At 33.1% G+C, this 15,040-nt stretch overlaps 1 protein-coding gene across 1 annotated transcript; it reads right to left on the bottom strand.

Moving 5' to 3' along the window:
• Window positions 1–5,443: 5,443 nt before the first annotated feature.
• Window positions 5,444–13,097, bottom strand: FGB (fibrinogen beta chain). Its single transcript, XM_016138638.2, has 9 exons — window positions 12,965–13,097; window positions 12,713–12,733; window positions 10,078–10,269; window positions 9,420–9,603; window positions 8,252–8,479; window positions 7,579–7,692; window positions 7,090–7,215; window positions 6,595–6,880; window positions 5,444–6,014 (listed from the first exon to the last, which is right to left on the bottom strand). Exons 1-9 carry the CDS (start codon window positions 13,037–13,039, stop codon window positions 5,783–5,785), a joined length of 1,458 nt encoding a protein of 485 aa, XP_015994124.1. The 5' UTR covers window positions 13,040–13,097; the 3' UTR covers window positions 5,444–5,782.
• Between the last annotated feature and the right edge of the window lie 1,943 nt (window positions 13,098–15,040).

Genomic DNA, 15,040 nt, shown 5'->3' with positions numbered 1-15,040 from the left:
GATTCATCCTTCAGAACTGAATTTCACCTTGTCAAATATAATATTGTCATCACTTCAATATTTTTCCTTTATATTTACCTAAAGAACTTTTAATTTAATTTTTAATATTTATCATTTTGCTTAGAAGACTTTCTTAAAATAATAGGTGATTTTTTAAACACAATTTTATTTTAAGTTTACTTTTTAAATTTTGTTTTCCCTTTCCATAACTCTTTGCTTATTATTCCTTTATTTTCAAACTTTCTTGCTCAATTTATTTAGATTTTCTTATAATCAATAGAATTTTGAAACCTACCTTTATTTTACATTTACTTAAATTTTTTTTGTTTTCTCTTTCCTTAACTTCTGCTCACTAATGATACTCTTTTCTCCCCCTCCCTCACCCCCATATTCTCTTAACCTGCAAGTTCTCTTTAGGTTATCCAGTTCAAAATAACCCTTAGTTGAATAAATAGATTGATGAATGAATGAATGAATAAAATACCTATAAACCTGTTAGAGAGGAAAATGCTGAATTAAGGATTTTGATCTTGAGTAAGGAATGCAAAAAATATCCAGCTATATTTTAATTTTACATTAGCTACATCAGTCTTCATCTCTTAGCTTGCAATTGTCCTCAATGCTCTCCTTTAGCATGCCATAGTATGTGAGGAAAACTTCTTAATTCATTTTTTCTTAAATGCAGGAACTGTATTTTATTTCCAGTACTTCACACAAGGCCTGGCACAAAGTCATGACCCAATAAAATGTTTGCAAATTAAGGAAACTAAGTGTCAAAAAGAACTTGATAGGTCATTCATTTAAACTTCCTACTAAATGCACAAATCTCTTCTATATCATTGATATTAATTCAATTTTTATTTAAAAAATTTCTTACATTTTAATTCTTTTATTTTGTTAACATACTTTCAGTTTCTAGAAACTCTTTAGAATAAAGTATTAGATTTCTAGAAAATATTCTAAGGATACTTTTAATTGATAATTACTAGCATTCTTTTAATAAAAGTGAAAAAATTTTATAAATTAATTTTTATGATGATAAAATAGTAGTGTAGGGAGGTTAAATAATATAATAAGGAGCACATGTGGGAATGAAGCGTACAACAGTGTTCTTACAGGCTAACCACCTAAGTTCCATGCATCATTTATTATGAGTTCTAGGATAATGATACTATTGTTCATGATAAACATGAGAGTATTTTATATAATAACATTTAATTTTAATTATATTCCCAGTGATATTACTGATCTAATTATGCTCTGTCATGAGTTCCCCTTATAACCAAAAAAGTACATGTCCAATTTAGTTTGTTGACATAAGGCGTGCACCTGGTGAATCTGGATAAGACCTATCCTGCCAAATTCACTAATCTCTAATCATGTCTAGAAAAGCCTGAAAGAAAATGGCACCATATTAATACAAGTACATGCAGGTTGCAAAAAATCATAAATTAAGTATTTGTTATACTTGAACAAAGTAATACAACATTTGCTATTTGCTGAAACAATTTGAGACATAGCAACATTTAGATTTTGGTAGCCATGAATATTGTACAATTTGCTTGTACTTAACAAAATTTACAAGAAACCATTTTTGAGATGTACTTAATTTATTCATGCACTTATTAATTCACCCATATCCTATTTTTAATTGAATCCAAAGTACTTTATAAAGCTCATTTATTGAGAAAAATCTTTAATTCATAGAGGATAGGAGTGGCAAGGGCTTTAAACATCACAGAAGGAAGCAGTATGATAAAGAATTTGCACCTGGGGAAGAGATTCAAATTAATTCTTATAAGAGCTGGATATTATGTCTTCCATCTCCACAGAGTAAAAACAACACTTCAAAATCACAGAGGCAAGAAAATTTAAGATAACCTGCTAGGTTTGATCTAATTAAGCCTATTTAATTTGGCTATTAAACAATGAACTCCCTGTTTATCAGCTCCCTGAGAAGGTGGCTACATGTTGATTGCAACAGAGCACTCCAGAAAACATTTGCTAAACCTACCTTTGACTCTATCTACAATAGATCAGTGACCTCAAGTTTGCATGCCTACATAAGCTGTTGCAAAACTGCATTGAAAGTATACCCTTTTGAGAGATAAAGCAAATGTAGCAAACGATGGTGAATCTGGGTGAAGGACATACAGCTATTCATTAAACGATTCTTGTAATTTATGTCAGACTGAAACTTTTTAGAATAAAAAGTTGTTGGAAAAATATGATTCAGTCAAACCATAAAACAAAAAAACGTATCGCTCATTGGTCTCTTTTTGGTTGGGAGAAGAGAAAGGGTACAGTGGTTAATATTGGTACCAGTTAAGACTATTTGCATAAGCATATGACTCTTCCTGCCTATTCACTTAAGAAATAAAATATTTGAATAAACGGAGGGTAATGTGTTTCTGGTTGCTATCCTATATACATAAAGAATGGTTAAGAATTCATATAAAAGATGATTTTGATAATAGAAAATTGGGGAAAGGACATGAAAGGTAATTCTCGAAAGAAGATTGGCAATGGTCATCAAACACAAAAATTTAAGCAATTGTCAGTATCATAACATTCAGTATTAGTGGGAGAGAAAAAAAATTAAAAATAACAAACACATGTAACTCTGTATGCCAAGGATAAGTTGATACTATCTTTCTGGAGGGTAATTTGACAACATGTGTATTTTAAAAACCTTTAGAATGCCAAAATTCATTATTTCCCAGAAATTCTCCTTCTAGGAATTTTTCTAGAAGGAACTAGATAATAATATATATTATATAGTATACAGATTTTATATATATGCAAAAAAAATTTAATGTAGAAGAATGCTAATTTCAGTATTATCTTTATTAGGAAAAGTTTAGAAAAGTCAAAATACCAAGTGACAGAGACTTGCTAAAAAATTAGAGTACATTCACATGATGTAATAGTCCATGCTCATTAGAAAGCATATTATAGAAAATAATATTATAGTAGAGTGTTAAGTAACATGGAAAATTTTCCATCACATGATAAGATAAATTCAGGTAGTAAAACGTACAAGATAACAAGAAAAACAGAAACTAAGATATTAACTGTTTCCCTGTTAGTGTTGAAATTATACATGCTTCTACTTTTTTATGTATTTACCAACATGTCTACAAATAATATGTACTACTTTCATTATCTAAAATTACAATTAATGTTGTTAAAACACACAAATTATTCCATTTGCTAGGTTTAGCTACAATGAGGCACCAACACACTGTGACTTGCTGCAGAGCTGAGCTGTCATGGAAGCGCAAGCAGGGAGCATCGGGTGACATGCCTCAGTGGATAGAGGGATGAAATTCAGAAATCACCGTGTCAGCTCTATGTAAAAATGGTAGGTAGCATCTTTAATTCATTTCTACACGTCAGAAAAACTCTTATCTACATTTTTGCCTCATGTGGGAAAACCTGTTTTCAGCTTAAAAGGCAATATTCCTTGGCTACACTGGTTAGCTGTTTTTCTTGGTTCTTAAATGCAGAGAACTGGAAGTTTGTGCCCCAAGTCCATATATCTTTTATAATTTGTCACATACTTGTAGTCTTAACTGTATAATAAAATATATTATACCTCTCATGCTATAGCATGTGATTAATAATTTTCAACTAATCTTTTTATTATCTTTATAAAAGTCAGGTGTTCACCTTTTTAGATACACTTTTATATGTTCTAACTGGGGAACACTACCTTTTTTATTATTTTCAAAATTGTGATGCTCAAAAGGGCAAAATCAGACATGTAGCATTTCTTACCAAATGCTATCTTAGAAGGCTTACTCCTTTCTATAGACCTAGATATTACATACCACCCAGTAATGGTCTCTGTGTTCCTGCTACTGGTATATTAACTAAGAATTGACCTTCAGATTCTCTACTAGAGTAGTTTTTAATCTGTGGCTTTATTTTAAGCTCCAGGAATTCGTTAGATCCTCTGTGAGTATGTAAGGGTCATTGAGTGAAGGTCTGAGGGACACTGCTCTTGGATTGGAAACTTGCCATCTCTCATCCACAATTCAGTGGGCTTTTGATACACTTAGCCTTGCTGCAAAAGCTCTACTTTCAAGTACTTTGTGTATTGAGTTTCTGTCTGTGCCTTTATTGGAAAATGGCTTCTACATATTTTTTTAAATATGTAAGGATATTTAGGATATGCGATACACAATATCTTCATAATCATTGAATTTAGTCATCCAATGTTTACGAATTTATGGAAATCAGCCTTTTTGAGAGGCTGGTGATTCTAGAATCAAAGATGAGTAAGAGCTCATCACTGGTGAAGGACAAAGGTATGTAAAACGATCAATTGAGGTTAAAGTGAGGCTTGAAAATGAAGAGCAATTTCCCAAGTGGATTTGGGGGAAGGACACTGTTAACAATGGGAGCATCATACAAAAGGATCTGACCTTTCCTGGAATTGTGAAAAATTCACTGTGACAAGAATGTAGATGTGTAGTGAACAGGGGCAGGAGAGAGTGCAGGGACCAAGCAGCAAACCATTTTCACTCCCAGATAAGGAATTTGGACTTAAATTTAAATAATAAGGAGATAACATAAAGCAGAAAAGTAACTTGGTCAAAGTTTTCTATTTTTAGGACAATACATGTTATGGCGGAATAATAGAGTATGGTTAGGGATCGAACGGAACTTACAACAGGGAAACCAGATGAAAGTTGAAGCTGGATTTGATGAAGAATTAAGAGACTAAAGTGTTTCCATGATAGGAATAAACCACCTTTGCTTAGATGCAAAGGTTACGAGAACGAGCTTCAGCACAGTAAGTTTTCATGAACATCAGTGGCGGTGATGCTACTTTAAAGGAAGAAGGACCAAGGTCATGGGGTGGCCCAAGGCAGTTGGAGTGAAGTGATGGGAGAATACAAGGTAAAAAAAAAAAAAAACAATAGACAAAAAAAAATACACACACACAAATGTTGAGTTGATATGCTCATTTCTCCGGGAGACATAGAAAGAACAGAAAATCCACTTCTACTTGGGTTCTCATGAAACTATGTAAAAAATAAAACCCAACTGAAGCCAATAGGCCTCTTTTCCTGGAGCAATAGGCAACTGCTACTTCCTACCTCATTATTTGCAGAAGAAAAAAAAAGTGAAGAGTTGAGCCTGACTTTCTTCTTGGGATCTTTGATCCCAAGTTCTGGCTAAACGACAGAGTGGTTTTTCCATAGTGCAGAGAGAGATTCTGAATTTTCAAATGTTCGGTGCCAATTTGCTAGCTCTTTAAGCTTGTGAATGTTTCCCTTTTCTTACAGGTTCAAAGCCTACCTACCTCACTGACCATGTGGATTACAAAATTTAAAAGAAAACATTAATTTATTGCAACAGAGACTGGTTTAATTAATAAATATTTTTAAAAGTTTTTTGTAACAGATCTTACATAAATAAATATTTAAAAGTGGACTTTTAAACATAAGCTTTTATTTGCCTCACAGTTTTTCATAAGAATAGTAAATTCCTCTTCCTAAAGTGAAACTGTTCACAATTGACTGGAATTGAAATTATGGACAATAACTGTCCACAATTATTCTTTTAGGTACTTCTTGATGAACAATATAAATGAAGAATAAAAAAAGAAAATAGTGTGATAATTTTAATGTCATTTATCCTGAATATATTCTCCAAAAAGTCACACTCACAACCAGTTTGATAATTTGATACAATGTACGAAAGAAAATTTCAATGACATAATACAAAACTGTTGTTACACATGGAAGAATAAAAATCTATGTTTTTGGAACTATTGCTGTGGGAAGTAGGGCCTGATCTTCATGGACATCTTCTTCATCGAATACCAGGACCCCTTCCAGTTCATCCATACCACTCCGTCGTCTGTGCCGTGTTTTGCCATGTCCCAGCTGTATTGTCCACCCCAGTAGTATCTGCCATTTGGATTGGCTGCATGACATCTATTATACCACCATCCGCCACCATCCTCTTTAGAACACTGTTTTTCGGGATCTGCAGTTAACCTGAAAGGAAATATATTTAGGGCTATTAGAATTGCAAGTCAATTCCATACAAATTACCCACAGGGCGGTGCTGTGTGTAGTACACCTCCCCTCCGGTTTTATAAGTCAAGTCACATTAATACACCAAAGGCCTTCTCTGCCCTATAGCAAGAAAGGGAGAGAATTGAGTCTACGTGGCAAATTCACCTATATTTTTTATTTTATACTGATAGCTTTCGGATCCCTTAGTATTAGAAAACCCTGAAAAACCACATGAAGGTTTCAATATACGCATTAAATATAGAGATACAGAAATTTATCTAAACACTCATACTCAGGTCAGAATGCTCTCATTCCAGCTCCATCTGTTATAGTTGTATGACTTTGAATAAGTTACTTACTCTCTCTAAACTTCATCTGTAAAATAAGGGTAATAATGGCAACCTTACAGTTGAAATGCTTCGGAATGATATATAAAGAGCTTAGTACAGTGGCTAAATGAAGTGAGAGTTATCAGCCACATTAGTAATCATCATTATTGATCCTAAGCAGCAATATTAGAGGTGGCTTTTACAGCAGGCAGGAAGAATATGACACATACCAGCCATCGTTGTCTCTGTCGTACGTGCTGAAGAACATGCCGTTGTGAATAGTCATCGTTCGGTTTTCTCCCACCAGTTGAGAGGCTCCTTCCATGAGGGCGTTGCCAGCTGTTCCCTTATATTTGTTCACTGAGATTTGGTACTTGTCAGCCTCATTCTGTATAGTGAATCCTCCATAACGTGCCTTCACCTTATCTCCTTTCCAGTCCTCCATTTCAATCAAAAGTTCTGTGGGTCCTATCTTAGTAAGCTGGCTAATTTTATCATTTCCAAGCCAGTACTCACCTAAAGGTAAACAGAATAAAATCTCACCAATAATAAAACCTTTAGAAACTAAAAACTGCCTTTCTTTTCTTATCTTTAGCTTTCACACTTTTCGTAAACTCTTCTTAACCTCCTGAAATTCCTAAAAACAGACTTCTAATTCTGTTTTCTAAAGTGAAAAAAATATACATTTTAATCAGAACAATTTTATTTTGACTCTCAATTTTTACCTGGTAGGCCACAGTATTTTTTCCCATCTTCATTGGTTGCAATATTTCCAAATCCTTGTTTATATGGATCCCATTTCCTGCCAAAGTCAACACTACCATCTTGACGATTCTGAATTACTGTCCATCCTTTGATTGAAGGAAATAAAAACAACACATATTAACCAATGACAAATAATGTCGCTTTTAGGGGCTTATCTGAATTCTTTGTCCATTTAATTTATTTTATGCCCACCTATATTTAGTGCTCCAAAATAGATATAATAAAGAAATAAATATGAGGGGAAAACTGTAAAAATCTTTTAAAACTACAAATGTTTTATCTTACCCCAAATTGCAAATCTTAGATATTTTATAACTCTTAAAATATCAAAGTGAATTCCAAATCAAATGGCTCATTGTTAGTTATGTTAAAGCTAGGTTTTATTTCCTGGCATTTAATGATATCAAAATAATTACAGTATAATTTGTCAGCAACTATCAAATACTTACCTCCACCTTCTGTGTTCATATCACAGTATACTCTATATGGTTTGATAGAGCTGTGAGGCTGAATGAGATACAGTTCAGATGTTTCACCTCCATTCCTGACAATTTCCTCACATTCTGCAACCATAAAATAGTATATTATATTCAGAGAACTACAACATTATTACTTGGTCTTTAGTCATCAATTTTATAAAATGACTGATTACATAGGTTACTGAAGAATGTGTTACTTTAGACATTTGAGAATATATCATAGAAATTGAATCTTCCTTTTACTAAAAAATCGAACTCAGTTTTGAGTTCTATCAGCCAAAGGGATGGAAAAATACTTCTTCACCTTTCCTGTTCTGTGACATCCATAAACTGCCAGAACACATGGGCTGGAGAAACTCCTGCATCTGTTCATTGTTCTATTCAAGCGAAGGTGTACATTACACACGTGGAGCTACCACTATCGTTAAACTAAATAGAAACTAAATAGTCTAATGTATTTGCACCAAAAATATGCAAATACATTAGACTACATCAGAACACAGCACGCTAGGGCTATCTTCACGATGTGCTATAATGTCATTTCCAGAGCGGGGAAATCCACTGGACTCTTTCTACTCTCTTATTTTTTAGAGAGTGTGAGTTCTTCTTCTGGAACCCTTCAGAAATATGTTTAACTAGTTACCTTTGCCAGACACCACAGGAATATTGCAACTGACGGTGCATGGGGCGCGGCAGTAGTCCATCTGAGCTGAGACATCAGATTCTAACTTTTGTATTTTGCTTCTCAGGTTTTCCAGGATTGACCGGAGTACACGAAGGTTAATCGGGATATTATTATTCACAGTCTCATCTATATACGATATGTGCTTTCCCAGCTCTGAGGTGTACTCACTTACTATATTTTCATTTTCTGGAAAAATGAAATTATGTAGGAATAGTTAGCATTTTCTCCCAATAAGAAAACTAAATGTATTCAACCACACATTGTGATTTTGATTTTCTGAGAATAAACTAATGGACATTGAGCTACTATTAGGCAGTCATGATATGCACTTATACCTCGGGGAAATTATTTGGCCCATGGCATATACCAATTAACATATAGTCTAGCTACTATACTAGCAATTTACCGTAGGTGTAAGTTTAAAAATTGTATCTAATAATAAACACGATAGGTTGTTTTTTCTTTGTTGAGGAAAAGAGTAGGATTTAGGAAGTAATATTAGACTTTCCATCTCACTTCAACATTTTATGGAGTGGATACAGTTGATTTATTTATCCATCTCACAGAAGTTTAGCAGAATCTTAAAATTTACAACAGAGAGGTCCTGATTCCTATGAAAAATGTCCAAATCTGGGATGGCTGCTCATGGAGATGCCAGACTCACTAGCTGATTCCTAACCACTAAGCCAATCTCACTCAGTTCAGACCTCAAGTTTCAAAGGTTAGCTATTATTTGCAACACAACTGAGGATATTATGGATTACCCTTATAATCAAAACCTCAAATGTTAAATCTATAAATGTTCGATTTTTACTGTGTGAATATTGTCTTCTGAGTCACAAATTTCTTATAGACTGAAAATAAGGACTCACGGCAAAAGTTTTCAGAGAAAATCATTCTTGCCGATGCCAGAGTGGGAATAAGAGTTGAATAGCGCTTATCTGACAAGTCGCATATGAAGGTGCCTTAGCGAGGACCTTTGAGTAATCAGGACCATACTGAAAGAGCATAAATGCTATTTGGGCCAATCCGGAAATGTTAATCTCCTCATAATTATGCATTCCCATGGCAGTCCAACAGTCCCAATCGTATAACCCAATCAAAGAGAAAACATAAGGATATCTACCTATCATTTGCTTCTGCCTCTTTTTCCACATGTCTTTTAGCACAGTCACATACTCATAGGTGGTAGAAGATGTCTGGGAAACAGACTCCACATTATTATTTAACTCATTCACACTGTTTCTGACTGGTCTTTCCTGTTTTACCAAAGTTTCTTGCAACTGACATCCTGTAGGACACAGCACTCCCTGTAAACAAATAAAAAAGCAGCCATTAGATGAAGAATTTGGGTTATGGGTATTTGCGAAAAAAAGCACATAGTGAAAATTCAATGATATCATTAGCTGATATAAAAACCTGTCATTCAATTTTCTTTACACAAGACTAGAAATTCTAGAGTCTTCATCGTCCTAATAAGATGAAAAATAGTCCTTATCCAGAATAAATGTAATTAGGCTATGAAAATTTCACCACCTGAATAAACAAAGCAGGCAAAAATCAAAAGTAAAGGCAATACCCATATTTCCTTGTTTGGAATCTTGGGCCTAGACCAAAGGAAACTAGAAAGGAACCCTTAACCAAAGGCTGGATAAGTTTATGTATTTATTTCTAAAATAAACAAACAACAATGGCAATGTAGTTCAAGGCAGCTGTAGGAAGCCATGATGAAGACAGGCTTTCTGCACATGGGAGACCCACTGCAAGAGCATCAGTGCACCCACCAGGTCTGGGTCAGCGTGAAGACAGCCCCCAGCATCAGGGGGTTTTCTTTCCACTTTCTTCATGCTGGCAGCAGCTTTGACTGGACGAGCCCGATAGCCTCCTCCACTGATGGGAGGTGGGGCAGGTCTCAGGCTGGGAAGCTCTTCTCTTTTCCTGTCAATGGGTCGATGACCACGGGCATCCAAAGAGGCCTTCAGAGAGCCAGGCAGAAATGAAATGTAGAGTGTTTTAGAAGATTTGAGAGGTAACTATTCCAACATTCTCATTTTATAATTTGGGTTACCACGCAACTGATGACTGGCTTAAGGTCCATCTACTGGCTAGTCGTTGGTGGTAAATCAACAGGTTGCTTAGGTCTCTTTAGTAACAATAGAAAGAAAATCTGCATAAAGCTATTGCACCTCAGGTAGTTTTTTAAAAGAGGCCCTAAATAAAGCTGCTTCAGATTATGAATAATAATAATCTCAGATTCCTGAAACCTATAACTGAGACACACGAGATAGTGTGTGTGGTATATATTCTTTTCGATATACTGTCAGGAGGAGTAAATATTCTCAAGCCACTTGGTTACCAAATTCCTGTAATTATTGTTAATTATTTCCCCATCTTTAATTTTTATGAATTGATGATCAATTTGCCTAACTCCTGTATAATAATATCCTAAGACAATACAGATTTACTAAAATGTGAAATTTACTTAGGATTTGTCATAAGACAACCTTGGACTCTAAAATGTTGAAGAGGAACAAGGAAGGGACTCTGGAGCCAGGCTGCTTGACTTGACCCTACTGCCTACTAGCCATAGTATCTTAGGCAAGCAAATTTATCTGTGCTTGCTTCCTTATCTGTAAAATAGGGATAATAATAGTTAGTATCTGCTGTATAAGATGATTTGTAAGGATTAAATAATTTATTGCATATGACACTCTCGGAAGAAGACCTGGCAAGTACTCATTATTAAGTAAGTACTCCTTATTCTTTTTATTGCAATCACATAAAGCAGGTACTATAGTTTAAGTGGTTTTTCCACTACTAATCCCAACCTTAATTATATCTTTTATTAACAAAAGTATTGATTTAAACCATTTTCATGAAATTTCCTACATGATTTCTTTATCAAACACCATGATTTTCTCATATTTAAAGTAATTCTCAAGGTATGTGCTTGTGATTAAAATTATTTGTTAACAGAAAAATATTACACTAAGATAATAAAGTGAAAAATATGCAGTGCACTATAAAAGGGCTGGCTTGAATTAACTGTATTATCATATGGTCTTTGTCAGCAATTATGTCTTTTGGGGCTCAATTACAAATTAACGGATGACTAGATCAGAAGCAGAGACTAAGCATTCTAGCTATTTTGTGAGCCTAGAAGTCATCCAATGACTCTATTTGGAATTTTATTGCCATTTACTCATTAGTCATAATAATATTCAACATTTAGTGAGAAGGTGCTAGGCTTTAAATCCAGGCAGGCTGGTACCTGATTCCCCTGCTTAACTGCTAAATTTATACTACAGTATATGTTATGTGTGATTGCAATAAAAATAATAACATGTGAAGATTAAGGAAAATATACATGTTTCATTTCAAAGACATGATTTCAGCCAGAGCTGGTCTATTCTAACAGGAATTTTGTGAAATGTAGTTCGCCGGTTTATTACAAATCAAATTATAACAGAAGGAAAACATTTTCTTTCTATTTCAGAGTGCTAGTAGATAGCATTGATGGTCTAGCTTTACAAGCAAAAAGGAAATAAAAACTATTTTTTTAAATTATTTGGGCATTTCAGTTTATGAAGACCACTTATTGAAATAACTAAAATTAGAAAATCCATTTTGAAGCCTAAACTAGTAAATTGTCTCTGTAAGGATTGGTTTGTGAGCAGGAAAGTAAAAGTGCTTAGCCAAGTACTTTACAAAGGTTTGCTCTTAACACATTCTTGACATTTTTCTTACCTAACTCAATTAACCAGATGACTATCTTTTTATGTGTATAGTTTGATATTTAGATCACTTAGGTTGCCTTCAAATTCAGCACATGACTCAAAGTGAATCACTTCATTCAAACATATTGTGTACTTTTCTGTCTAGTGTGATGATATGATAGTATATACAAGAAATTTGATCATGATCCATTTGATACTAAAATTAAAATTCTTTAAGTATTCATTTCCCTAAATGCATGTCTATATTTTTGATATCTTCAAACCAATAGGAATAAATCAGCAAAACAGTACTTGACGAAACACTGTCCTTCAAATGAATAAATTGGGCTATATGTTTCATAACCATCAATAATAATAATAAATACTACCTATGATTTAAATTTTCTCCTTTGAGGGGGAAAAAACAGTATTTCATTTTCTATCACTGCACTCAATCTATTCTGCTTTTAGATTTAGTTTAAAATTTTCATTCATAAATAGCCGGTAATTTCAGGAGCTATCTATGACCCTCCTTCACCAAACAGCTACTATAGCTTTTTTTTTCTTTTAAAATACTTTTCTTTTATTATTTTATAGTCTACAAAATTTTCAGATTTTTGTCCTCATAATTGTAATAACATATTGCTAGGACTAAACAAAAACTCTAGTACTCATGAAAATAAGTGAGAAAAACACATCTTACCTTAGGTGTGTCAGCTTCATCCTGGGAAAATAAAAGTAATAAACCAGAAACAAGATATTATTATTTTATTTTTATATAAGAAATACTATGTAACATTCTTTAAATAAAATGAGTCCTTGAGATTAACAATCCTACTTCACAACTAAAATCAACATTAATATCATTAAAAATAAATATTCGCATATGATTATGATTGTTATATTTTTATTAATAATATTAGTAACAACATAATAATAATTTTTTTAAAGTCACCTCATTTTCATAGTCACTGAGATCTTGGGACTGGACTATAAAAACACATAATAGTAGCAGTAATAGATGTTTCATGATTTAAAATTTTTGGAAGTTCCAAGAAACCGTCCTTTATTTGTGGACTTAACTGAGAGATCTTCAATCTTATATATACTTGAATCTTCTGTTAGATATGACTTTAGAAATGGTTACCTTCCTTAGTTAATATTTAATTTTTTGGTTCACCTGTTGGCTGAACCATTTTATCACTTGAGCAACATTTTCCCAGCAAGACTTATTTACTTGTCAACCAACTATTCTTTGTTGGCCGAATTTAGAAACACTGAAGTTCTTCAATCCATTTAATTGGACAATATGATAAGAAATTAGGACATTCTTAAAGATGTGTGCATCACATTTCCTATAAATTAATGTGGATGGTGCACAGGCTTAAAAATAATGTGTGAAAAAAGAAATATTTTTAACTCAAGCACATAACATTGGACCTACTCACAAGGCAAACACTAACATTGTCTGCTCACTGAAGGTGTACCACAAAAGCCATGTTTTGAAGTAATCATGTAATTCAGTTTTCGAAAAGGTCATTGAAATAATGAATAATGTTATATCGCCATGTGTTTATCCTCTTGCAGACATTAATCAGAACAACAAAGTTACAATTCATGCCTTATTTTATGATAGACAAACATCAAAAGAAAGCAATCTTTTTTTGCTTTGACTGTGTTTCATATTTTGTCCTTTATCAACATAAGTTAAAATGTTCAACAAATTTTAAACATTATTAAAATAATTAGTAGATTACAGATTCCTAAATCAAAATCATTATTATGGTGACTGAGTACATACTTAACACTTTATTTTTATATTATATATTATATATTGTATTGTTTATAGAAAAATGTTATTTTAACATTAGTGAAGTCTTTATGCATCTATTTCAAATAGATGCTCAGACACTAATGTTGGCTCATTTCTTTTCATCATTTCTTATAAGCCAATAAATCCATCTGTCTCTTCTTTTCATTTGTTTGTTGCAATCAGGATTAACAACTCCTACAAGAATTAATAGGGAGACCAAAATCAACAACATATATCCCAGAAAGTGTGCTGCTTCATAGCATTTTCTGTTTCCCCCCACCCCATGGAAGGTGAAATATTCTTATTAAAAATTTTTCAATATTTTATTTTAAAGACAGCAAGTTATCCAGGTTGGATCAGAAGAATATATTTGAAACAATGCTTGGAATCAGACTCTTGATAATGGTATGAGTCCCACTAAATTTTTTTCTCCTCTTAGTAGGATAGGTTGCCTTCCCAAATTCTTTTCATTCAGATTTATAGAAGCAAAGTATTATGTTTAAATTAAGTAAAATAATTGGATTTTTCTATGTTTATGTCTCATTATTAATACTGAGTTAATTAGGTGCTTTAAGATTAGTTCAGTGTTAATTTTTCTTAGTGAGTACACAATCTGACTGAAAAAGGAAATGTGTGTATATGTGTGCATATTAATTAAATTAAGGTGCGAGAATACTTCCCTTCAAAATGTAACTGAGAAAAAGTTTAATAATCTAAGCAATGTTTTATTTTAATGATGTCAGATTCCTATTGATTTAAAAAGACTGACTAATATATGCCAATTTTATTTCAATAAAAATAAAAATAAAAAGACTATGTTAAATAGACTAAAACAATTTTTGGGGGGGTAACATTATCATATTATTACTTCATTTTCAAGCACTGACATTTCATCAACTAGCAATAGAACCATTATTTAATTTCCAGAAGCTTGTTAATTTTAAAGTTTCTTCTAGCATATCATAGAATAAAGTACGACATTAAAATGAAAACTCCTTAACATTCCCACTTTTTTATACTCTGCCTGGCATTCTTGCCATCATCATTAAGGAAGTGGGAGCAAACTACTAGAATGGAAGAGCAGAGACTTAACATTCATTCCACGAATAGTTCCTGAGAGTCTCCTATGTGACAGGTAGTGTGCTTGGTGCTGGGGAAACACTGGTGAGCAAGATAGATGTAGCAATCATTCGATAAAAATTGTCAAATGAATGAGTT

This window comes from Rousettus aegyptiacus, unplaced genomic scaffold (genome assembly GCF_014176215.1).
Source record: "Rousettus aegyptiacus isolate mRouAeg1 unplaced genomic scaffold, mRouAeg1.p scaffold_m13_p_16, whole genome shotgun sequence".
Taxonomy (NCBI): domain Eukaryota; kingdom Metazoa; phylum Chordata; class Mammalia; order Chiroptera; family Pteropodidae; genus Rousettus; species Rousettus aegyptiacus.
The sequence above is the reverse complement of the archived record's forward strand: the minus strand, read 5'-3'. Positions and strand labels throughout refer to the sequence as shown.

Coding starts and splice junctions, on each gene's coding strand:
- FGB (XM_016138638.2), bottom strand. CDS start 13,039: ATGAAACATCTATTACTGCTACTATTATGTGTTTTTATAGTCCAGTCC. Junction 10,270..12,712: donor ATGAAGCTGACACACCTAAG/GTAAGATGTGTT, acceptor GGCTCTCTGAAG/GCCTCTTTGGATGCCCGTGG. Junction 9,604..10,077: donor TTCACGCTGACCCAGACCTG/GTGGGTGCACTG, acceptor ATTTGTTTACAG/GGAGTGCTGTGTCCTACAGG.